Source organism: Crocuta crocuta, unplaced genomic scaffold (assembly GCF_008692635.1).
Source record: "Crocuta crocuta isolate KB4526 unplaced genomic scaffold, BGI_CrCroc_1.0 scaffold48, whole genome shotgun sequence".
In the NCBI taxonomy this organism is placed as follows: domain Eukaryota; kingdom Metazoa; phylum Chordata; class Mammalia; order Carnivora; family Hyaenidae; genus Crocuta; species Crocuta crocuta.
Genome location: NW_027533089.1, coordinates 6,805,562 through 6,833,137, shown reverse-complemented (window position 1 = coordinate 6,833,137; position 27,576 = coordinate 6,805,562). Strand labels below are relative to the sequence as shown.

Below are 27,576 nucleotides of genomic sequence, written 5' to 3'. Positions count from 1 at the left end.
TTTTAAAAAATAAAAAGTCCCCTCTTGTACGTCTCAGAGGCACAGCTGTGTTACTGGCGTGCCACCGCTGAGTCATCTGTGGCAGTCACTGTGTGCTAGTTAATTCTGCACAGTGCAGGGTAGGAAAAGGACCCATCAGAGAGAGTTTACAGCATAATTAAGAAACACTCTTCTCATCCCACTGCTCTCCATTATCTCTTCTTCTCACCTTGCCCTGTGTTTTTCTTCTTTATGAAATGGTAGTAGTTTTTCAGTCTCGGTGAGAAAACAATTTAGCTAACCCCAAATGACTTTTGCACCAAGTTCCACGTATGTGGCCAAAGTGAGAGATCTTGCCCAGTCATTTTCAGGCCAAATTTGAGGCAGATAAAGGGAAAGATAGAAAAATGTCTAAGGTCAAAAATTGTTAGGCTGAATTAAAGAAACTGGATGCTGTTTGATTAATTGGAGGCTTTTTATTCCAAGGTGTTTTTTTATCCTTCACTGTCTTCAGAAATGTTTGTCTTCATAAACCAAGCATTTTGTTTAAGTAATCTATATATCCAAAATGGAGCTCAAATTCATGATCCTGAGATCAATAGTCACATGCTCTACTGACTGAGCCAGCCAGGCAATCCTAAACTAAGCATTTTTGGCAAAGCCCTTTAGGTGAAGCTTTTTTGGGGGTTGAGGGGAGGGAATACCCATGCCAGTCATGACTTGAAGTGAAATGAGACCTCATTAAATCCCACGTTGTTTCAAGCTGGCAGTCAGTAAGATTATCAACATCTGACAAATATTTACTTCTGTGTGTCCATGTGTGTCTAGCAAAGTTATAGGTACACAGTATGGCAGGTTTGAAAATTTGCTTCAAAGATATGGCTTCACATTGTAGAGATATTTTATAATGGAATCCCCAGGCATGCACACACCACCAAGATGTTTGCTGTCTGTCTTCTCATTTCAGTATTTAAAATGAATCCTACAATATAATCCCCAAAGTATTATATTATACGCTTATTTTGTGTATGTGTGGATGTGTAACCACAAAGATTTTGAAGATTGATATGACTTGACAAATAAAGCAAGGATTATTGAGTAAAATCATACATATGAACAAACATTATAAACTATAATTACATAAAATATAAAGTTTTAATTTTTTTAAGTTTGCAATGGGAGATACACTTGTGTGTGTCTTCCCTAACTTCTGTTTCTCAAACTGGACTCATTTTTGTTCTTCATAGATCATCATAGAGTCATTTTAACAGACAGATTTGAGAGAACACAGCAAAAGGTTTTGTCATTCTCTAAATCAGGAGAGAAGTCATGTTTATCAAAAAAAAAAAAAAGTCATGATGGCTTACCAAAAAAAGGTGGGGGAGGGAGCAGATTCTAAGGCCACTTGGAAGCCATTCATGTGGGTGGTGGCCACTTACTTTTCAAAAAACTTTTCATGACTACTTACCATAGCAACCACAGGGGTGAATGGTACATGTGCTGCCTCTGAGATACAGTACTTTAGTAAAGAAATACTTGCAGTGAAGAATGAACAAACACATGGGCACATTTTTATAATCTCATAATAGAAAACAATATCTTTTGAAAAAGCATTTATATTTTCCCAATTTTTAATATCTAGCTACTGTGTGATAATCAATATAATATGCTATAAGCCATTTGTCTTTCTTTGTGACTAGCTTGTCTTTGAAAGTGATGATTTTTTTTGTGTGTGTTTGTTTCAACAGGATGAAGGTTGCATTTCAGCAGGCACCAAGATGCGATGGGAAGTTAGCCTTTCTTTTTCTTGAGAAGGGGGTACAAAATGACTGAAGTTCCTGCTAGGGGATATACCGGTTCTTGTGATTCTCTAAGGTCTGTCCAGGGATACGGCTCACATATTGTCTCCTAATTTCCTTCTAGTTCCACACAAGAAGCAGGCTCCTGAGGGGCTTGAATAAACATAGGAGTTAGGATGCCATGGTCTGCCAGGGGAGGCTGCTTTTGGCTACAAATAAGAGCTTTTTTCAAAGCTCATTTATTTACTTTGGCTGCATGTTTACAGTTCACAACACCCTAAGCTTTGCACCTGAAAGAGTCTTGTATTTTCTTATTATGAGTTGTTTCAAATTTTTAAAATAATATTTATTTTACACATGTAGGATTATTCATGTATAATTACTATAAGCAGGCACATTCCATACATCATAAAAGTTAAATTTTTACTTGGAAATCATAGCCAAGGAACACTTTTTTTCCCAATGAAAGTAATTTAAATTGAAGTAATACCCCCTAATACCACCATCTGTACAAGTACACTACTTTCAGAGTAATTAAATATGCATATCTGATCCACGTACTGTTCAGATGAACCAAGTTTTATTGAGGCAATATGCTATATAAATCCCCTATGTATTAAAGATGAGGAACCAATGGCATATTATATCCATGCGTATACAAATAAGCACAAAGAAAGATATCTGAGAAGTTTTACCTTTCCTGAAATACATTTTATCAACTTTTTCTAGTTAATATTTTTACCAAACAGTATGATCAACATTGTTATTGGTCTAATATTCTGCATTTATTTCAAGCTTCACCAGCTATTTTCATGTTGTATGTATGTCTGGATCTAGGATAGGTGCCCATTCACTTATCTTTTGCAGGTTCCCAGGGAGCTGAGCAATGTAGGGAAACTGAAATCATTATGTCGTCTGAATTCATTACAGTTGGACTTGCCCCTCCATGAACTGGCACTGCACAGCCAATAGGAATTCACGGTCCCAGCCCTTTATTACATCATCATGGTTTATTGTCCAGAACAAATACAAACACAGAAAGGAAACACAACAACATAACCTGGAGCCTACCTTCTGGGGCTTTGCCTGATGACCTTACATTTTTACTTCACGGGGCAGAAGCAAAAGGAACATATTCTATTACCCCCTTGTAAGACCAGACCGTGGGTTCCTAGTCCCATCTTTGACCACATCGTCACCACTATCTATCATCACAACCAATCTCAATTGGGAAACGAAGTCATTTATAAAATCTTCCAGTAACAAGATTTGGTGAGGTTTTGCTGATGCCAGTTTAAAAATGGCTTCCCAACGCAGCGGAACACCTCAGTTATTTTTTATAAAGCATAACTATCTCCCTTACTGGAGCTGACACATGAACTGGGCCATAGAAATGGTCTGCATAAATTGAGAGCTACTAAAGGAAGATTCTGTTGAGGACATTTTCATCCCAAATACTTAGGAATGGAATGTCTTTTTCTCAGACTGTTCTTAATCCTTGGGAATTTGGTAATCCATGTTAATTTCCTTCATATCAAAAATTCCCATTAGGGTCAAATTACTGGTTAACTGGAAAGTGTTGGAACTTTTTCTTCTCGTTAGCATCCTCTCAGTCTTTGTAACCATAAAGTGGGTAAAACTTGCAAGTGGTAGAGACTGTTTCTTTTTATAATTTATACTTAGCTGTCTGTTAACAAACTAAGAAACTAAATGAATAGTTTTTCAACAAAGGAAATTTTAAATTGCTTCTAGAACAGAAGCACCATGGATGCTCTGCATATCTTACCATGTAGTTTTTTGCTTTGAGGCATTTGACTTTTTTGTTTGTTTATAATAAGTTAAAATGACACAAAATGCAATACCTTAAGCACCAGATTAAAGTTCCACATGATATCACTGAAAACGTATTTAAAACTATGGTATTAGAAATATGGAATTGTCCTCCCAATATTTTCTCTTTGCCGATGAATGGAAATGGCTACCCAAAACTGACTACAGATTCTAAGGTCAAATGGTAATAACAAAACAAGGGTCCAATATACCTTAGAAAATTTTAATCAGGAATCTTACAAAAATGTATACCCTAGGGTTTGACTATTCTCATCTACTCTGAATAAGTATGGTTTTTCTTTCCTCTCTCTCTCAAGTTGCCTTTAAGGTTCAAGGAACTGTTTGCAGGGGAAAGATCTAGTTTTTATTGGAGACTGCTGATGAAGTTCCAGATTTGCCCGGTCTGAAGTCTGTCACAACTGCTACCCAACAGTCATTTCAGAGATTCCATAAAATCTAAAAGACCTAATAAGAAAGGATAACTGGACAGTCTGCACACCATCATGCCTTACTTGGAAAAAGTTAGGTTAGATGGGACAGAAAGAGTTAACCCTGAATTTCCACATTTTCTTCAATTGATGAAGTTTTGGGGTGATGGTGGGTGGTCCAAGAGCCAATGGCCAAAAAAGAACTATTGAAGACGTCTTTAGTGCAAAAATGTGATTTTATTAAAGCACAGGTACAAGACCTGAACTGGGGTCGTGATGGGTAATCATTGTACACTGTCAGTTTGGGAAGAGGGAAGGGATAGTCTAAGTCTCTAAAGAATTTTTAAAGCAAGGTTCCAGAACCTTGAGGGGCTAGCTGTTGTGAGGGAAACAACACTTATTACCGTTTGGTAAAACTTCACTCATGAGACCCTCCCAATATATACCAGGGCGCCATAAGCTTGGACTATGATTGCCAGCATGTATCTTGAAGGAGTTGAGATAAACGAAGTTTCCAAAGGAGTTTTTATATGTCAAAGTAGACACATAGGTTCCTCAGGGGTCAGGATAATGTTAAGCTAAGATTCTCTTTTGCCCCCAGCAAAGTGTCATCATCCAGGCAGCTGAGCTCCTAGAGGGAGGTCACCCTGCTGATTTCATGGACTTGTCAATCGGCTGTAGGAGGTAAGGGAATTTAATTTTTCATTTGCCTTAGTTTCCCATATTACCACGGCAAGCACTTAAGCCCTTTTCCTTTGTTCTTGGGTAGCCAGGAGTGTCCAAAAAATATTATACATATTCACGGGGGCGGGGGGTAATCAGCCTATATTTTGCTCTCCACTTGCCCCACGCCCCCTCATCACAATGATTATGTATTACTTTTCTTAGATAAAATAATTCATAGTTTTAAAAATAGTTGATTTTGGCTTTAGGCTGACACTGTGTTATAATTTGAGAACTCTAAGGTACACCGTAACACAAACAAACAAGTCTTCCTAGTCCTCCTATAATCACAGTGACCATCGTTTTATTATGTGATGAGAAGAGTCTCACACAGAGTTGGTTTTTGGATCTTTCTAGTGTCCTGAGGCTGGGAGGATTCATAAGGACTGGCAGACGTATGGGACTGAAGTACCCTTCAGAAGAAATTAAAAGCCGAACTATTACAGGAGGGTCGGGCTCGTTAAAATGAGCAGCAGATAAGCAGCTCTCGCAAGAATGTTTGCTTTCTCAAGGCATTTCAACCAAATATGAAAGCAGCTCATACTACCTTTAGTCTAAATGTAGAGGACCAAGTGAATGAACATATATATCTCTAGTTTGCACATTTTCTGCCATCAAACTTCTAAATACTTCTCAGTGGAAATCTGAGTAGTAGAAACTTTCCCTGAAAACTTTGTCCCTTCGGAAAGTACATACTTTCTTATCATGGATTTCAAATACATGGTTTTTGAATGCCCTTTGAAGTAATCTTCAAATTCTTTATGCTGCTCTAAATTAAGGATTCTCTGTCACAATGCACTTTTATATATTCACATAAATAAACCTATAGTGCTTCTGAGCATTCCTCTTACTGCCACCATCATCCAAAATCCCAGACCCAGCCAAAAACTCATTAGTAATCAACATTATAAAACTGAAAATATACCATGGGAGTCAAAAGAAATTTCTAAATTAATATGAAAACTTATTTCAGATGTCTGACCTGGTGCTTCTCCGTGTATTTTCTACTAGCTGTTGTTTGTTTTCTCTGTTTTTGTTACTATTTGTGTGTGTGGAGTTTTTGTTTCAAATTACTGTTATTATCATTACCATGGTTATTATGCTTTTAGTGAGATCATCCTGGACCATGGCTTTTGTACTAAAGGGATCTGAGAGATAAAGTTAAATGAATATGAGCTCTCAAAATGAAAACTGGCTTATCAAATCCAAAAAGCATCCAAAAGCATTTGTTCCCATCTTCCAACAAAAATAAGGTTTCACCTATTCATGTTTGAACACAATCTAACTTGGATATTTCCTATTTTCTTCTATTCCAGGAAATGTGCAGCTATTGAAATATTTAGGTAAACTTTAGTTTTCCACCTTAGAGAAAGAATGTGTGGTTTGAGAGATATTGTAACTATGCATGATTGAAAGCTTTCTATTGTCCCAACCTGGGTATATTTAGACTTGCTCGTGACCTTTGAAAGCAAAACTATGTACGCTGTCTAAAATTATTTCAGGGCCTAAATAAAGTAGATCCAATAAAACAATACTTTTTAAATGCTAAGGAAAGTTAACAGAATGATCTCATTTTACAATTCTCCCTCAGCACTTTTACAGATAGAATTTTTCTTTTTCTTTTTCTTAATGTTTTATTTATTCTTAGGAGAGAGATACACACACACAGAATCTCTCTCTTAAGAGAGAATGAGAGAGGGACACAGAATCTGAAGCAGGTTCCAGGCTCTGAGCTGTCAGCACAGAGCCTGAAGCGGGGTTCGAACTCACAAGCCGTGAGATCATTACTAGAGCCTAAGTCTGATGCTTAACCGATTGAACCACCCAGGCACCCCTACAGATAGAATTTTAAAATAGACTTTTGTCTATGAAAGATAGCATTCATTTAAATTGTACTAGCATGAGGTGATGCAACAAGGTATTGTCATCTATTTAAAATAGTTTTTAGTCTCTTGGGATGTTTATTTGAAATAGTTAAACTAAACTACAGTTTCTATTGGGGAACAATTGAAACTCCAGAATTTTTTTTTATTCAACATTCTGCAAGGCAAAAGAAAACTTAGCACATTTGGAGGGATAGACAGGGAGCATCTCCACAGACACTGAGGCACTATTTGGTGCCTAAAATCTAACACAACCTATGGGAGCTTAAGCTACATTTGCTTTTAGATCTTAGGCAGAATATAATAATGGCCAGATGTAAAATATCATCTCTCACTTAACTTCCATTTTCTCATTCTAGAAGTTAGAATTAGAGTGGACATCCAGATGGCCAACAGACACATGAAACGATGTTCAGCATCCCTCCTCATCAGGNTAAAAAAAAAAAGAAGTTAGAATTAGAGTAAAAACTATATGACAATACACAGACATTCAATTAAAAGGGAAGCTTGGAAAAGAGCTAGTATATTCCCCAAACAGACATTATTTAGCCCCCCTAGACAAGAGACTTGGATGGCTTACTCATAATCCCTTAATAGGAAAAAAAATCTGACAAAAACACATTCAGATTTTTAGCTAAAATTTGCAGCTTTTTTTTTGCACACAAATATTCATAGCAGCTTTACTTGTAATAGCCAAAAATGCAAATGTACATCAATTAGTGAATGGTAGATGTATGGTATATACAATGAAATATACTTATCAGCAAAAAGAAATAAATGACTGATATACACAGAAACCTGGGTGAATCTCCAAATTATGCTGAGCAAAAGAAGTGAGATAAAAGAGTACATGCTGTATGACCCATTTGTGTAAACTGAAGAAAACATAAGCTGATCTGTGTTGATTGGAAGTACATCACTGGTTTCCTGGGGACAGTCAAGAGACAGGAGGGAGGAATGAAAAGTGGCACAAGAAAACTTTTGAAATAATGGATATGTTTGCTCTTTTGGTTGTGGTAATGGTTTCATAGTTAAACACATGTCAAAGCTTATTAAATCACACACCTTAAATATGGCATATAGTCTACTGTGTGTCAATTAAACTTCAATAAAGTAGTTAAAGAAAAAGAATTTGGGGCGCCTGGGTGGCTTAGTCGGTTAAGCGTCCGACTTTCGCTTAGGTCATGATCTCATGGTTCATGGGTTCGAGCCCCACGTTGGGCTCTGTGGTGACTGCCAGCTCAGAGCCTGGAGCCTGTTTCAGTCTGTGACTCCCTCTCTCTCTGACCCTCCTCTGCTCACGATGTCTCTCTCTCTCTCTCCTAGAAATAAATAAAACATTTAAAAAAAAATTTGCTGATAAGACAAACGTGGCTTCCTGCCTATCCAATATTTGTTTTCCCTTTCTTTAGCTTAAGGGAACCCCAGTTTTGTTTGTGGTGGCGGCAGTGTGAATGGATCAAAATCTATGCCACTCATAATAATCCAATTGCTCTCCCTCTATCTGCCTCTCTGGCAGCTGTGAAAAGTCATAGAACCTAAATCCCAAGAGACCTAAGGTGAAGTCTGCTGGTGATGGTTCTCAGAGTTTTGACTCTCTCAATGAAAAGGGACTAAGATAATTGGTTTAGTCCTTTCCCCTTCTGACTTTAAAACCAACCTCTTTTATTAATAATTATTAAATCCAAACTATGACTGAGTGAGAAAATTGTATCTAAATAGTAATGAGAGCATTATTAGTAAAAACAATAAAAATTAATTTAAAACTATACAAGGTGGTCTTCCACTTCTGACCATGAAAGAGGAAGTAGGTGCAAACTTACTCTCATTATAAACAACTAGAAAATTTGAAAAAAAATATATACATATAAAACAACAATTTTTAGAAACTGAATACTGAACATCACAGGGCTGTGATTCTGGAAGGAAGGAAGGAAGGAAGGAAGGAAGGAAGGAAAGAGAGAGAGAGAGAGAAAGAAAGAAAGAAAGAGAGAAAGGAAGGAAGGAAGGTAGGAAAGAAGGAAGGTAGGAAGGAAGGAAGGTAGGAAGGAAGGAAGAAAGGAAGGGAGAGAAAACTAAATAAAATGAGCTTTATAATGACCCCAGGTTTCTACCTGGAGGCATTTCCCAGGCCATGGTGCAGGGAAAACAACAGAGTCTTACTAAAATGAGGACAGGGATCAGCTTTTGGTAAGGCCAAGAAGACTAGAATTTTTAAGGTAAAGTACAAAAATGGGGGAGATATATAGAAAGTGCTTCAGAAATCTGTATAGAGTCCTCTTGAGTTTGTTAATAGATACTAATCTGCACACACCTATTAAAAACTCTATGAATCCAAGCAAAAAGCAACTTTTCAAAAAAGAACAATTATGGGATAGCTACAAAATAAACGATTCGCTGATTCTTAGAGCTCACATAAAGCAAAAAATCATTCAATCTCAACAAGCCAGGTTAGGGAAGACTTCACTGACTATATGGAACATTCATTACAGAATTCACAAGGTTGACAACTTATTAACAGGGCTAAACTTAGCCTAGAATAAATCTTAACCCTATACCTACCCTAAAATCCTAAATACAAGACAGAAGGATCCAACTGATTCTGTTTCAACTCAAGTAAATTGAATACTCTTTAAAAAAAAATACAACAATGTCCAGTGCTTAAAAATGTGAGATTCACAATTTTTGATTTGTAATCAAACACTACTAGATATAAGGAATAACAGGAAAAACTGACTTATAATCAGGAAATACATCAATTGATAAAAGCATAATCAGGAATGACAGAGAATGAAAGTAACCAAAAAGATGTTGATCAGCATGATCAAAGAAATAGTGTTAATAGCACAATAGATAATGCAGGGGAAAAAAATCACTGAACTTCACAAAACTGCAATAGAAAGTCTTCAAATGAAATTCAAAAACAAACAAACAACAACAAAAAAAAAAACCCACACAGCTCAACAAGAACAACAAACACAGAACCTCAGTAACCTATGAGACAATATCAAGTACTCAAACATATGTATAATTGAAGTTGCCAAAGAAAAGGAAAATGTGAGGACAGAAAAAATACTTGAAGGAGTAGTGGCTAATTTTTTTTCAACTTGAATAACACGATAAACTTATAGATCCAAGAAACATTTAAGGTCTACGAAGGATGAACAAAAACAAAAAATACACTGAGTCACACATAATCAAATTCCTCAAAACTACTGATACAGAGAAACTCTTTAAAAAGCTAATAAAAAAGATACATTATACACAGAGAGAAAAAACAATGGCAACAGATTTCTTATCAAAGAAGACAACCGAAGTAATCTTTAAACTGCTAAAGCAAAAATAATCAGGGGTGACTGGGTGGCCCAGTGGGTTAAGAGTCTGACTCTTGATATTGGTTCAGGTCGTGATATCAGTCATGAGATAGAGCCCATGTCGTGCTCCACACTAAGCATGGAGCCTGCTTGTGATTCTCTCCCTCCCGTGCTCATGGTGTGCTCTCTCTCTCTCTCTCTCAAAATAAATAATAAACATTTAAAAAAGAAAAATAAATAACTTTGTATATAATATTTGAAAAATGAAGATTAAATAAAAATAAAATATTCTGAGAGTTCTCTCAGTCTGTTAAGCATCAGACTCTTGGTTTCAGCTCAGGTCATGGCCTCACAGTTCGTGGGTTTGAGCCCCACATCAAGTTCCTCACTGCCAACACTGAGCCTGCTTGGTATTCTCTCTCTCCATCTCTATATTCCTTCCCTGCTCATTCCCTCTCTTTTAAAATAAATAAACTTTGGAAAATATTTTTAAAATTTTTCTTCAAAGCATAATTGACAAATCAGAAATTATAATGTTTTTGTGGAATATGTAATATATGTAGAAAAAATATGATAATAATAGGCATAAAGGATATGGGAGAGAAATGATAGTAAACTGTTGGTAAGATTTCTACATTCTTATGATAAAGCGTCATATTTGAAGGTAGACTATAACAAACTAAACATGCAACTTTTAAATCTTAGCAACCACTTAAAGTATAAAACATAGAGGGATTGGTGATAACGCAGCAGTGAAAACAAAAAAGGTCCATAAAAATACTTAAACTAAAACAAAAGGTAGATAAAAGATAAAAAGAAAACAGAAAAAGAAAAATATAAGTAGAATAAAGACAAAAATAACTTTGCATATTTAAACCTAGCCACACTAACCATACTTCCACTAAATGTTAAAGGAAAAAACACTGTAATTAAAAGAAAGAGATTTTTAGACATACTAGAAGAAAGCCAGACCCACCTATCAATAATAATAGAACCTGATTTTAACTATAGATATAGGTAGATATAGATATAAACATAGATGCAAACAGATATACCATGCAAACACTCATCAAAAGAAAACTAGAGTGTCTATATTAATATCAATGTGGACTTTAGAAAAAGAAATGTTATCAGAAGTAAAGAAAGACATTTCATAATGGTAAGGAAGACAAAACAATCCTACATGTGTATATATTCAGACACAAAGCTTTAAATACCTGTAAAAAAGCCTTGCAAAACTTAAGAAATAAATCCACAATTGCAAGTGAACATTTCAACATTCTCACTCATAATTAATAAAACAGAAAACCAATAGAAACATATACATGATTTTAAAACATTATCAACCAACTTATCTAACATTCACAGAACACTACACCAACAGCTGGGAAGTACAGAATCTTTTCAAGTACACATGAAATATTCCCAAAGATAGAGTATATGCTGGGCTATAAAATACGTCTAAATTATTAAAGGAGTAAAATACAGATTATGTTCTCTTGTCATGATAGAATTAATTTAGAAATGAATAACAGAAAGTTATCTTTAAATTTCCCAAACATCTGAAAATTTAATAGCACAGGTAAATATTGTACTGGAAATCCTAGTTAATGCAACAAAATAAGAAAAATAAATACTATATATACATTAAAATGGAATAAACAAAAGTGTCATTATTTATAAATAATATGGTTGCATACACAGATAATTCTGGGTAAATTAATCAATAGACTAATACATAATTTCAAGATTCCTGCATATAAGGTCAATATACAAAATTCAAAAGCATTCCCATACATACTCATGATAACTGATAATATTTAATGAAAATAAAGGATTTCATTCAAAAAATGAGTTATTTTAAAATCAATTTCCTAAAAAAATCTTGTGGAATATGACAAACTAATGCTAAAATGTATATATGTAAGAGAAAGACCAAAAATAGCTAAGACACTTCTAAAGAAGAACAAAGTATGGGTAGTTGCTCATTGTAAACAAACTTATTATATTTCTATAATAATTTAGACAATATAATATTGATGCAATGATAGACCAACAGACAAACTGAAAAGGAAGGAAAGCCCAGAAACAGACCCATGTACATACAAAATATATATGTATCTTAATATATATCTGTGGTGACATTACAAATAAGTAAAAAAAGGAGAGTCTGTTAAATAAATGATATAGGGAAAATTGGTCAATTATGCAAAAAATAGAAATTGGATCCCTGCTTCACATTATACACAAAAGTTCAAGTTGAAGTTAGTGATTTCCTAATTTATATTTGACTTTGCAAAATATTACATTTTCAGAAGAAAACAAGACTGTGTAAAATTTCTTAAACATGACACAAAATAATATAAGCCATAAAAGAAAATATTAACATTTTTCTTCAAATGTTTAGAATAAAAATCTTCAAGTAAAGTAAAAAAATATTCTTAGTCAAAGTTGGAACAATTTGAGAAACAAAATAAATACAGTAGCATTGGATTATAATCTAAAGTAAAAAATATCCATAACTCCGTACTGCTATAAATAAATGATTTAATAAATGGGAGAGAACAGACAAATCTCTCATGCAAAAGAATTAAAAAATATTTATATTTATATATATATTTCATCTCCAAGGAGGTAGAATATAGCTTCCCACTACCTAAGTGTGGACTGCCAATAGTGACTTTCTTTCAAAGAGTACAATATGGAAAAGGGAAAAAATGAATTACTTTACAATGCAGAAACCTGACAAACACAACCTCTGTCAGGTGACTGATGTTAATATCAACAGTAATAAGTCATGTTGACAGTATGTAACCTTCATCTGATGTGATGAGAATGGCACTTCTCATCTGTGATTTTCCTCCTTAGAACTCTTAACCTCAGAGTAACCATGAAAAAAATATCACACAAATTCCAACTGAGGAATACTTGATCAGCATTCCTCAAATTATTAAGGTCATCAAAAACAAGGGAAAACTGAGAAACTGTTACAACCAAGAGAAGCCTAAAGAGATATTATGACTAAAGTAATGTGATATCCTAGTTGGGATCCTGGAATCGGGAGGAGGAACGGACATTAGGTAAGCAAATTTGAATGAAGTATGGATTTAACTTAATAATACTAATGATATCAGTTCATTACCTATGACAAGTGTACCACACTAATGTAAGATATTAATAATAGGGAAACTGGGTGTGAGGTATACAGGAATTTTCTGTACTACCTTTGCAACTTTTTTTGTAAATCTAAAACTGTTTTAATTTAAAGGTTTTCTTAAAAAAAGAAGAGAGCCATAGTCTGGAAAAAAAGTTTTTCCAATATGTGTAACAGACGCAGATTAACATTGAGGACATATAAAACAATAAATCAATAAGTAAAAAGCATGTAATCTAAAAGAAAAATTGGCAAAGAATATGAACTGTCAATTCACAGAATAAATCATCTTAATGGCCAGAAACATATTACAAAGAAACTCAACCTCATAATTCATGATGGAAATAAATATTTAAATTACAATGTGATAAAATTTCAGATATACCATGTGATTTAAACTTTAAAAGTTTGACATTGTAGAAGGGGAGGTGGAACAATGGCGATTCTCATGCTCTAATTATAGAGTATTAGATCAAACATGCTGGAAATCTGCTTAAAAACATTTAATAGAGTTGAGGATGCACCCTACCTTTCAATCTAAGTATTCACCTCAAAGTATATATATGGTTGGAGCATTTTCTTCCTAACTGTTTATTCATAGAGCTGGGGGGGGGGGGACAGTGATGTTCATTCAATAATACACATGCATAAATAGTTTTATGGAGCCTCATTAAAGACCCTCGACTTCCATGGTACTGAGAGTCCTAAGGAAAGAGTTATGCCTATTCTCTTTAATTACCCCTATCCTTTTTCACAATCATCCTTAAAAAGAGAGAGAGAGAGAGAGAGATCGATCCCATCTTCGAGATGAGATCCAATCCAATGCTGGATTGTCCCGGGTCTAAAAAAAATCTCTGGGTGCTGAAGAGGTATTTCAAGAATGCACAGCTCAAGAGGGAAAGTCTAAGGACTGCAAACAGTAAGAATGGTTAAAAAACACTAAAATGAGTAGGGCCTTATTTAATCCAAGTGACAAAAACAGGCCACGCTCATGTCTTTATCTTTTTATCTATCCTTCTTTCTTTCCATCTATCTTAGAATTCAAAAGTGAATTGGTTGTCATAGAGATGAATATAAAGCACTTGTATTTGAATTGAAAAATAAAGTCATATTTCTGACAGAAAGTAAGTCTGATAAGTGTTTGTTTTGACAATGAAGACTGGTTTGCCCTTTTAGTTAAATGATAAACATTTCGCATAAATCAGATTAGCCAAATCTGCTCCAAGGTTTTGACCAAAATATATTTAAAGCATAAATGCAACATAGAATATGCTGAAATATGTATCCTTTGTAATTCTTACCTTGGATTTTTTTTAAAAAAAGAGTTAACTTAAAAATGTACAGAGGGATAGTTTTCAAATAAATGAAACGTCTATCAAATGAAAACAGAGTAATGAACTCTGGTATATTCATACAGTGTAATAATACACATCATCAGTTAAAACGAATGTATTTACATGTACCTTCAAGTACATAAAAAATATGATGTTGAAGAGAAAAAAGCAAGCAACAGAATATGTTCTGTGAATATCCTGTCAATTAGTATTTATTGAAAAGTTATTATTTTGCAGGCATCATTTTAGGTATTTGGGATATAGTATCAACAAAACAAAAAAACCTCTGTTCTTACAAGACTCAACATTTCCTTGGAGAAGGAAACAGCCAATCAACGAACAAACAAAATGTCAATAAATACATGTGATTCTAAAACTGTCCATTCAGATAATGGCAAGGATGGGAAAGCAGGACACGGCGTGCTAGCTAGGCAGAGTAGGTGAGGCACCAGGGCAGTTACAATCATAATAGGCTGGTCAAAGACACCTTCACTGAGAAAAAAACACCTGGAATACTTGAGCTAGTGGGCCATGTGTTCATCTGGGAAAAAGAAGAACAGGAAGTGGGAAAGCCAAATATGGAGCTTTAAGAAACATTAAGGAGGCCATGTGGCTCACACAGAGTGAGTAAGGAAGAGAGTAATCAAGGGGGGTCATAGAGTAAGAGCTTCTAGATTGTGAACACAAGAGGAAGGAATCTTTGGAGGATTAGGAAATTATCTAATTCTACTTATAAGAGCATAACAAAGCTTCTAAGTTAAAACAACAACAACAACAGGACTGCCTGACTGGTGCAGCTGGTTACTTGTCCAGTTCTTGATTTCACCCTAGGTAATGATCTCACAGTTCCTGAGATCGAGCCTGTGTTGACAACACAGAGCCTTCTGGGGATTCTCTCTCCCTCTGGCTCTGCCCTTCTCCTGCTCCCTCGTGGTCTCTCTCTCAAAAAAAAAAAAAAAAAGCAAAAGCACAAGGGTGACTGTTTACAAGATTATAGAAATAACATAAATGAAATATGATTATAGTTTGGACAATTATGGTGGCAGGGTAAGTGTCCAATGCAGTCAGATAAGGGTTATACTTAGTAATACAACTGGAAGGAAAAATCAAATTGCCTTAATAGAATAATATGCATAGCATCATGATACCATTTATAATACATTTGAAACTATAAAAACCAAGATTCTACACTGCGTTTTTATACATGCAAATATAATTAACATATAAAAACATGAATGTGAAAGATGAAGACCAAATTCATAATTGTAATAATCACTGAGTAGACAAATCAGGGACTTCAACTATAGGTATATTATACTTTAAACAGATGTATTATGGGGCGCCTGGGTGGCTTAGTCGGTTAAGCGTCTGACTTTCGCTTAGGTCATGATCTCGCGGTTCGTGGGTTCGAGCCCCGCGTCGGGCTCTGTGCTGACTGCCAGCTCAGAGCCTGGAGCCTGTTTCAGTCTGTGTCTCCCTCTCTCTCTGACCCTCCCCTGTTCACGCTGTCTCTCTCTCTCTCTCTCTCCTAGAAATAAATAAAAATATTAAAAAAAAACAACAGATGTATTACTGCTTCAGCTCTGAAAAAACTTTCAATTCAGCCATAAAGAGATCAGCCTACATTAGAAAGTAAAGATTAATACAAGACAGAAAATATGCGGAATTATAGGTATTGATTAACATACCAACGAATCCAAAGAATGCAGCACTATGATTTGAATATGTCTAGTGTGTAATGTTGCACAAAATCTTTCTTATTCCAAATCCAAAACTCATTTGCATTCATTGATTTATATTAGGCTAGAGAAACAAACCTGGGGTGAGAGTGAGGTAGTGGAAGTACCATGTCAACCATATGAACACTGAAGTTCATAATCACACCAGAACGATAATGTGTGCATGTGTGCCCAGAGATAGGGGCCAATAGATGTCACATTTTAAAAGGAATGGAGAAAATCCAACATAGTCTTATACAAACTCTTCCAGGAAACAGAAAAGCAAAATACTTAGCAGATCATTTCATGAAACAAGATTGCACTGATAATAAAATCTCACAATAATGTTAGCAAGAAAGAAAAATGCAGGCCAATCTTTCTAATAACATACTTACAAAAGATTCTTAAGCAAATTATTAACTAATTGAATCCAGCAACATATAGAAAGGATCATTCATCCCAACTAGGGATGGAAGTGTGGATTTAATATTTTTTAAAAACCATAAACATAACTCAACTTTTTAAAGAGATAAAAAGATAGAATAATTGTAAACATTTCAATAGATATAGAAAAAGCATTTGATAGAAATGAATAACTATTTATCATTTAAAAAGTTACAAATTATAAATAGAATGGTCCTCTCTTAATCTAACGAATAGTTTCTACCAAAAAATACAGAAAACATTAAAATGATGACTTATTAAAAACTTTTCCCCTGAGAACAGTCAGAAAATGAGATGCTAAATATCACCATATTTCTTCAATATCACACTGGGGGCCCTAATCAGTGAATTAAGGCAAGAAAATAAAAGGTATTAGATTTAGAAAAAAAATAAAATTTCATTGTTCTGGGAGGACATGACTGTGTACAAAAAAGACCCAAAAGAATTTACAAACTATAAGAAGTGAATATGGTAAGGTCACTGTACACAGGCTGAAATGCAAAATCTGTATAACTATACACTAACAACAAAGTATCAGAAGATAAAAATTTTTTTAAGTAAAATGTCTAAAAAGAGCACAAAAATCCAGAAATTATGAATCAATCTAATAACTGGCATACCAGACCTCTACAGAGAAAACCATCAAATACCACTGAAAAACAGTAAAGAAGACCTAAATAAGTGAAAGATAAATCATATCTGTGAGCTGAAGAGCTAAATGTTTTAAAGACAGCAATCCTCTACTTGATCAACAGATTCATTGCACACCCAACTAAAATTCCAAGATGTTGTTTTGTGAAAGCTGACAAGATAATTTTAATATTTATGTGGCTATACAAAGGTCTAAAATTGCCACCACGGTATCTTGAAGAAAAGGAATGAAGGTGGAGAACATACACTATCAGATGTCAAAACTATGAAGTACTGGCATAAAAAAAAAGAAAAAACAGACAAAAAGAATAAAATAAGTCCCAAGAAAGTCTACATTTAAGTATAACAAAAGCAAAAATCAACACTGCTGCAATGCAGTGGGGTCAGGAATGTATCTTTTCAATGAATGGTCCTCAGCCAACTGGAGATGCATTCGACAAAAAAGAAATATCAACCCCCTTCCTCACACCACACACACACACACAAATCCATAACGATTAGAATCTAGATTGAAAAATAAAAATGAAATTTAAATAAATTATATATGAATAAATATATACCACCTTTTAGAAGAAAACACAGAACATCTTAATGCGTTGGGGTGAGAATAATTTTCTTAAAAAGGATAAAAAAGAAGAAAAATGGGTAAAAGACATTAGGATTTAGAACTTCTAATTATCAAAAAGCAACACTAAGAATAATAAAAGACACAAGTAGTAGTGATAGTTATTTCAATGTCATGAACTCCTATTCACAATACATAAAGATCTCCCAACAAATCAATACAATAAAGGAAGACAACCAATTTTTAGAATTGGGAAAAACTGAACAGATAGGTCTCAAAACAAAATGACAAATTAAAATGTGCTCAACTTGGATTATCAAGAAAATGCAAATTCAAACCACAATTAACACAAACAAGTATATAACACCAGAATGGCTAAAATAAAAAAGGCTGCCAAACCAAGTATTAGCAGAATTTGGATCAACTAAAACTTTCACACAATGCTGGTATAAATGTGAAGTGGTAAAACCCTTTGGAAAACTGTTTAGCAGTATCATTTAAAACAGAATGCATGTACTTAATGACCTAACAATTTGCGTAATTTTCATAGGAGCACCATTTGTAATAGCCATAAACTGAAAAAAATCCCCAAAACTGTTGAGTAGAATGGATGAATTATTATATATCCTTAAAATGGAATAATATACTCCAATGACAATAAATGAATTGTAGCTAAATGTAGCATTATGCAAATCTCAACATAATGTTGACCTAAAAAACTACACATAGAATTATATACTGTATAATTATATAAAGTTCAAGACTAGACCTCTTTAAACAAAAGTTCAAATCTACCTTGGCATTAGAAACGAGAAAATGGTTACTCTGAGGAAAAAAGACAGTGACTAAAAGATGCTTCAAGGAAACTTCTAACATCCTGATTATGGTCTGTGTCTGAACCTAGATGCTTGTTATTTCAGTGAAATTTTGTGAAAATTTACAAACTATACATTTGTGATCTCTGCACTTTTCTATAAGCATGTAACACTTTGGTACAATTACCAAACCAAACCAANGATGAACTGATTTCTATATTTAAGTTAAAATTTTAATAAATAAAAAGTAAAAATTATAAGTAAATTTTCAAAAATTAGTAATGGAGTTCCAAGCATAAAACTCACTAGGAAGAAAGAAGTCTGGTAAAAGCCAGAGCAGATAGAAGTCTTGACAGTAAGCAGTGAGCAATGCCCAGTATGATGGGTATAAAGCAACATGCTCTAGATGTGATATAACCCTTGTGTTAGGTTGGTAAGGCTGTCACAACAACATGCCACAGATTAAATGTCTTAAGTAACAGAAATTTATTTTCTCACCATTCTGGAGGCTACAAGTTCAAAATCAAGATGTTATCGCCTTTAGCTTTTTCTGAAGCCTCTCTTCTTGGCTTGCAGTTGACCGCCTTCTCCCTGGACATGGTCTCTCTTCAGTGTGTGCCTACCCTGTGTGTGTGTATGTGTGTGTGTGTGTGTGTGCGTGTCTTTAGTTTTTTAAAAAATAGATTTTGGGGTGCTGGGAGGTGCAGTCGTTAAGCATCCAACTCTTGATTTCAGGCCAGGTCATGATGTCGTGGTCTGTAAGATCAAGCCCACCTCAGGCTTTGTGCTGACAGTAGGAGCCTGCTTGGGATTCTCTCTCTCTCTCTTTCTCTACCCCTTCCCCATGCACATTCTCTCTCTCTCTCTCTCTCAAAATAAATAAGTTTAAAAAACTAAAAAATAAAAATCGATTTTATTTTTTAGTGCAGTTTCTGGTCCACAGAAAAAATACAGAAAGTACAGAAATTTCCCATATATCTCCTCCTCACACATGGATAGCCTCCCCTCCCATTATCAACATCCCAGCAAAAGCAGTACATTTGTTACAACTGATGAACTGTATTGACATCTCATTACCATCCAGAGTTCATAATTTACATCAGGGCTCACTCTTGAGGTCGTACATTCTATGGGTTTAGAAAAGAGAATAAAGCCATGTATCCATCATTCTGATATAATACACAGTATTTTCACTGCCTACAGATTTTTGCTCCACCTGTTCATATTTCCCTTATCCCTAATCTCCAGCAGTCACTGATCGTCTTCTTGTCACCATAGTTTGGTCTTTTCTGGAATTAATTGGAATCAGACAGTATGCAGCCTTTTCAAAATGACTTTTTCCATTTAATAGTAATAGGAATTTTAGAGTTCCTCCATGGCTTTTCATGGCTTGCAAGATTGTTTCTACTTAGAAATCGCTTCTCCGCCTTTTGGCTAAGATCAAGTGAAGATTGTTTCTACTTAGTGATGAATAATATCCCATTGTCTAGAGGTACCACAGTTTCTTTATCTACTCACCTACTAAAGGACGTCTTGGTTGCTTCCAAGTTTTGGTAATTATCAATAAGCCTACTATAAACATCCAGGCATAGGGTTTTTTGTGGACATAAGTTTTCAGTTTAGATAAATATCAAAAAACATGATTGCTGGATCATATGGTAAGAGTACGTTTAGGGGCTGACCTTTATTTAGCACTGAGAAATGAGTTAATAAGGGGCTGTAACTACTTCAGATATTACAATGTAAAAACAAGGAAGATTTGACCACATCAGTTTATGTCAGCTTACAAATTGCCCCATGAGCCACAATACACAAATTTTGCACTTCCCATTGCCTTTTTCCATGTCCCTATCTCTTCTATTTCTTCTTTCCTGTCTGTATCTGCCAAGTGCTTTCTTCTTTTTATGTCTGCTGATATGTATTGCCATTACCGTGAGAGTATTTCTTCCCTCACTGTTTTCCTCCTTCCCTATCTCTCTTCCTTTCTTTTCTGTCTTCCTACTGTCTCTTTCTACTTTATCTTTTTCTCACAGTCTATACCTTTCCTCACTTAAATCAGTCACTATGTAGAAATCAAGTGGATTTTTTAAACCTATGCCATATTTAAGTAAAGTTTATGTTATTTCTTGATTTTAAAAGTCCACATACTAATCTATATGATTTTTTAGGTTTATTTATTTATTTTGAGAGAGAGAACACAAGAAAGGGAGGGGCAGAGAGAAGGAGAGACTGAATCCCAAGCAGGCTCCATACCATCACCACTAAGCCTAATGTGGGGCTCAAACTCACAAACTGTGAAATCATGACCTGAGCTGAGATCAAGAACAAGCTGCTTAACCGACAGCCACCCAGGTGCCCCGTAATCTATGTGATTTTAAGGAAACTATAAATTAGGTGTATCCCAAGAACCAGAGGAATGGCCTCCTCAATGTCAAGATCACTCCAATTTTTAGGAAACGCCTCGACCTCTAGATTAAATCAACACTTTCACATGGTCTAGGAGGTACTAAGAAACTTAATAAATTCAGCTATTATCTTTTCTTTTCATTAAATGACTTTTTTCTGCTAATGTATAAATCTGTGAAGTCGGGGATGATAGGGTCCTGTACACCTTACAAGCAAGCATCTAACCGTGTATCTGGAGCATAGAAGGCAGTTAAACAATGGTAAATAAATAAATAAATAGAGTAATAAAAAATTTCAACCCATCTCAATTTCCATGTTTTCAAAAATAGCCCAACTTTCTCAATCTTTGTAATTCATCTAAAAGTTTAATACTCATTCCACAGTTCTCTGAAAATGTGAAGACCAGAAGTGAACTGTGGAGAATGTGATAATGAATCCATTCTCATAGGCAGTGGGTTCTAAGATAAATTCTATAAATTTTTAAAGTTTCTTGTTGTGATCTCATCTTGAGACTATGATGTGCTACACACTGTTCTATTTTCCCCTTACCCCTTAATGCTCCAGAAATATCTTCTCTAACACTGAATTACTTTCTACCTATTAGACTTTCTACCTATTAACCACAGTGGGCCTCTTTTCCTTATGGTTTCTTATTCCCAACCTGCGATGTTTTTTATTCCCCTAAAAGGGTGAAAACACCAATAAATGAAGATAAATCATTGGCTTTGTTCCAAAACAAGCTTGTTGTTTTAGGACCCCAAACTGTCTCAAACATCATTAAGAATCAGCAGGCCACCCAAAGTTGTGCATCAATTAGCAATTAGGTCACACATTGGGTGGTTGGAGGCACTCAGCCTTTGGCCTTGTTCCTTGCAGCACACCCAAGCAGGCCACCAGTATCCAAACAACGCCCACCCTGCTGTATCTTGTTCCTTAATTGGGATAACTTAGAGATGCTAATGTGCACAGGCAGACCCTGTCTCTCCAATTAGGCCTCATTAGTGGCTCTGCCAGTGGTGACCACTGCAAAGTGATATTTGCTCTTGGGAAGGCTTTGTGAGGTGCTCTGGGTTCCTGCAGAGAAGCAGTAAGGACAGGTTTTACACTCTCCAGCAACAAACTCCTTCCCTCGGTTTTCTACAGCCACTGTCAGTGTGGCGAGCATTACTTTTCATGGTTCAGTTATAGTACCATGACTCTTGCTGTCTGGGGTGGCAAGTGGAAATTCTGACAGACACCCACTTGGAGAGGACTGGTTTATGTGTCCTCTTTTTCCCCAGCCCCCACTGGCTTTCCATGAAATACAGAAAAGATGTTCAGAGACAGGCTTCTGAAACCCAAAGACAACAGCACTCTGAATCCTGAAGTATCCCATAAATAATTTCAGCTGTCTACACAGAAAAAACTAGAAAGCAACCATTTTGAAAAATGCCTAGGGAATGAAGAATGCAATTATTTTTTCTTTATTTTTTAGGTCTGGGATATTTCAAAAGGAAAAATGTTGAGAATGATGCTCTTAACTCTCCACAATGGGAAACCGGTTGTTGGTCTCGGCAAACTGTAGAGAGAGGCACACTAACAGAGGCCTCTAGATATTTTAGTCTCTGCAAGTTTAGTTTAAAAGGAGACACAATGTGATCCTTCATGAGGGTCACTGGCACAAATCCACCTGGGTTATACCATTGTTAGAGTTTTACCCCATAATCCTTGCAGACAAGAGCTTCTTCCAGGCAAGGATGGCAATAGAGCCTCCTGCTGCTATTTCCTCAGTTCACTCAACTGAGTTCTTCTTTTAATATTTACATCTTTTTTTTTTCTTAAGAATAGAAGAGAGTGAAATAAATACACTCAAATAGATAAGACTGGAGACAGACTGATCAATAATAGAGGACGATAAAAATGGCAGATCTGACAGTGTCACTTGCTTGCAATTATTTGTTTTAAAAATCTCCCCCCTTTATGGGCATGGAGGAGGACACTTGTGGTGATGAGCACTGAATGTTATGTGGAAACTAATTTGACAATAAACTATTTGTTAGAAAAAAAAAATCTCCCCCCTTCTTTTTGGACCATTCACATTCTAGCCGCTGCCTAAACTCTTGGCACCATAGTATGTATCAAGACATTCACCACCTAAAGAGCTGTTAGGAGAATCATCAGAGTAGAGCTTTGCTAGTGGCCATTTCCATCATGTAATTTTTTTCCCCCTAGTTACTTGCATCCTTCTTCCTGCCCCTTGACTTGTATGAGCAGTTGCTGTAAAGATGGCAGGATGTCAATGCCCCCAAAATTGAACCTGTGATTTGTTTTTCTTTGATTTATGTTCTTGTAGTCAATAAACTTTATAAAGGAAAGTATCAGACTGAACAATCAATCAAAGATAAACAGATTCCTGTCCTTTAAAAGCATTTCAGCCCAGTAGGTGAGTGCCTCATTCATCTTTTACAGGCACGCTTTTGGCCTTTCCACTGAGACACAACGGACTGCTCACTACAGGCAGCTTTTCTACCAAAGGGCTGCGGCAGCTGAGCTGAGATTTATCAATTTCATGGCACCAGTCGTCCTGATATGCTATCATTTTCAGGATCTAAATGGTTAAGCATGCTGTTTGCATGCTGAGACCCAGCCTTTCCATCTACCTGAAAGGAGAGAGAAATGAGTGGTTTTAAACACTCTAGGTTTACACTTTATAGTTCTATAAAAATTCTTATGTACTTTTTTTTATTCTAAAAAGCCGAATTCCTTCTTTGAAAAAGAGAATTCCCTCTTCGTTCTATTAGCGGTTTCTGAATCTTCCCTCGAATCAGGCAAATGTCATCCTGCATTTTTTTGCTTCTCCGCAGCACAGATGGTGTGCATATGCAGATTGGTGATTTTCTAATCAATACAGTGGCACTTGGGAATATCTGTAAGTATTGTAATAATGCATTAGTCAGGAGTGATGTTGTAACACACTGAGATCATACACATAAATCTAAGACACCATGTCTAGACACTCCAGGGAAGACGGCATGGCATGGGTTAGAGCAGGCATTAAGGGAGGGCAATATTTCAAATATGATGGGAAAATAATGCAATTTGCAGACTTTAATAAAACCACTGGGGAATTAATTTCAGTAGGGGTACATTCTCTCCCCAAACATTCGCATTCTTATGTTTGCTTCATGGACACTTGTAATGAGATACTTTTCACCTGTTATCTCAGGCATAAACACAGAATGGGATCTGTGAATTGAGCTGGATTTTTAATGTGCTGAATATGAAAATAATCCCTTTATAGGTAGTGCTTTAGCTGTACAAAAGTGCATTATGCAAACAACACAGAGACAGAATAAACCTTAGAGATTCAGAGTTAGAAGAGCTTATAAATTAATTTCCTACACATACCTTGAGCGTGCTCAGAGTCCATTCAATCATAAAACCTGACCAACTGAACCTGCAAAGTTTTAATAGGGATGGGCTTGATGAGGGAAAGTGAAAACAATATTAAATGTATGCCCATTTTAACACTACCCAAAAGTTCCAGCTGGTTATACTCTCTGTTGCTTCGATGCCATTTACCCTTGAATCCTTTATTTTAATCACCCAGACTCAAGTTTAAATTCTGCAAGCTGATGGCAGACCTGACGTCATGTATTCACCTTAACAGAAATGCTATGATTAGAATGTTAAATCAAATGTATCCAGAAATGAAGACTTGTAAGTATTTTCTTGAATAAAAATGTTTACTTGTGTGTGTGTGTGTGTGTGTGTGAGAGAGAGAGAGAGAGACAGACAGACAGACAGACAGACAGAGAGAATGCATAAGCAGGGGAGGGGCAGAGAGAAAGGGACACAAAGAATCCAAAGCAGGCTCCAGGCTGTCAGCACAGAGTCAGACGCAGGGCTCAAACTCACAAACTGCAAGATCATGAACTAAGCTGAAGTCGGGTTGGATGCTTAACCGACTAAGCCACCCAGGCACTGCTAGCAGTTAAGTATTTTCAAGCCAAACACAAGAACAAGATGCACAGACTATCTCCACCCCCCTTGCTGGTAAGTTTCAGACAGTAACACAATAGGCCCCTGGTCCCACAGACTGCTTAGTCTGTCCACTGGTTGTCATTTTGGTCCACTGCTTCCTAAGTGAAGTCCCCTCAAGTCTCAGGCCAGCTCTGTGCTTCTAACACTGGAGGCTTTTCAATTAAAATGCAAGAGAAGTGAAGGCTAGATGGAATCAACCCAATTATCTCTGTAGCCATAGAAATGCACATGATAAATGAACTCCAACCTTTTCCTTTCTGATGACAACTTGGGCTCTGAATAGAGGTGTGATTTTTTTTTTCTTCCCCCCCCCCTTTTTTTTTGAGTGTGTGGAAGAATGTAGTTTTCTATACTAAGAGTGAAACGCCACTTCCTTGACAAAACATCTCAAGGCATAATGCTTCCAAGTACCTGTACAGTTTGGTTCTATGAAGGCTTAGGCTTAGAAAAAAAATTTTTTTTCTCAGACCTCTGTCCAGAGGGAACGTACATTGTAGCATCTTATTTGCAGAAGTCTCTTCTTACAGCTTTAGTGATTCATTTCCTTATTATGTTAATTTTTAAATTTGTGTTGCTAAATATTTTCCTCTGTATCTTTCTTTCAAATACTGCTTTTAAAGGGGGAGGAAGAACACAAGCAGAACATATTAAACCTGTTTCATTTCCTGGGCCTTTGACCTACTCCCCTCTTGGTGGAAGGCACTTTTATCTACATTACTAATAATGGACACACATTTTGTGAGAAAGGTTAGAAAGCTCAGCAAGAGCAGAGGTCAGGCTACAGTTTTCCATATTCCTTGGGTCTTCGGCCATTCAAATACACCCAGTGGTCACTAGATATTGCTCAGTGCCAACAATGACCATGGAGAGCTTCAAGAGCACCTTAGTAAGTAGCATCCACTCAAAGCATAAGACATAGTTGCTCTCTCTTTCATATTGAGGAAAACCAGAAAATTCCATCTGAATATTTCTTCTGTAGCTCTTACTGCATCCCACTATTTCCTTTTAACTTCAGCAATCTTTCCGTCAAATGCAGAGTACAGGAATCCGTGTATTGTCCTTTCTTTGTCAATTGGCCTATAGCTCAAGATACTGCTGGAGTTTATCCCATTTGAATTCTTAGTCATACAATAATCAAAACTTAAACGGTCATGTTCCTTTTGCTATTTTTTTCCCTGTCTTATTCTTAGGGTCATTTTAATTCCCTAGTTTCACTTTTAAACATTTTATGAGAGCTATCACCAAACTATATGTTTAAGAATATGTCCCTGCAAACACTAACAATTTCACTCACTTTTTATAATCTACTTCACTATGATCTGATTACCCAATGTCAGTTTCTTCCGGTTCTACAGAAATTTGAGATGGTGGTATGATCACAGAGATAATGTGTGTTCACTTTTATTGAATAATTTGTAGTTTATACAGTGCATTTGGGTGGGGATGAAAAGGAGAAAAAGGATTGATTATTAAACAGTATGTATGCATGATCCTATTCATGACTCAACCATTAGGGTTTTGGCCTGAAGATGAAGGATAAAGGTCTTTGGAAGGGGTTGAGCATAATGTTACCAGGAGAAAGAGATCTCAAAAAAGAGACATGACACTGCCCCTCCGAATGGGGTCAATGAGGGAACAGCAACCATTTGAAGCAGAAGACAAAATTAGAGTTCCTCACATCAAGATCAGTCATAAATAAAATTATTTTTCAGGAGACAAAGTTCATTTCTACATTTATAACCAATCCCTCATTGTGGCCATTTCTTCCTCAAGCCCATCAAAGCTGTTTGACTTAAATAACAACAATGTTTAATCTCACACTTCACGATCTTCCCTAGCTAGTAAGATTGGATCCTGCAGGTGTTAGAAGACCGGTGAGAAGATCCCACCAAAATATCTGTCACCAAACCAAACAGAAAAATTATGATTTCTTTGGTTTAAGGCTTTGTTTGCCTGTTAAAATGCAAATAGCCTTGTGGAAAATAATATTTTATTAATCGACTATATTTCAGTATTAATAACATTATCAGATCTTTACCTAAAAACAGGTATTAATTAATACACAGGTCTTAGAAGCCCTTGGCAGAGAATATCTCAGAGAAATGAAGAATATATCAAACTGGGGAAGGAATGTAGGGGGCGCAGAGGATAGTGTGAAAATTTTAACAATACAAAGTTAGTGACACTGAAAACTCATTTCTTTGCTTATCAATTATGCCTTGCACTGTCTCTACCTGAAGGTGAAACTATGGAACAGGTATCTATAAAACAATAAACACGTATTGCTAAAATAAACAGTTCTCTGTGTGTACTCTCCAGTTGACTCAAAACTGAAGATGGGCACTAATTAATTACCATTTCCCCAGCATGGGACATTGTGCCCAGAGGTATGGAGCGCAAGGTGAAAATGCAGATTTCCCCATCTCGTGGTGTTTACCAGGAATGCTGGGCTCCCTCTGTCTCCTAGTTCTTAGCCCCCTCCTATTTCCCACAGCAGATCAATTTATCAT

The 27,576-nt window shown here is 35.9% G+C and overlaps 1 protein-coding gene across 1 annotated transcript in view; it reads left to right on the top strand.

Moving 5' to 3' along the window:
- The first annotated feature begins 2,898 nt into the window (after nt 1-2,898).
- LOC144216647 (uncharacterized) overlaps nt 2,899-27,576 on the top strand; it is a 44,294-nt gene continuing 19,616 nt past the window's right edge. The window contains exons 1-4 of the mRNA XM_077746073.1: nt 2,899-2,928; nt 3,926-4,129; nt 4,638-4,720; nt 24,633-24,742. Of these exons, the coding sequence (XP_077602199.1) occupies nt 4,112-4,129; nt 4,638-4,720; nt 24,633-24,742 (211 nt within the window). The 5' untranslated portion in view covers nt 2,899-2,928; nt 3,926-4,111. The remainder of the gene's footprint in view (nt 2,929-3,925; nt 4,130-4,637; nt 4,721-24,632; nt 24,743-27,576) is intronic.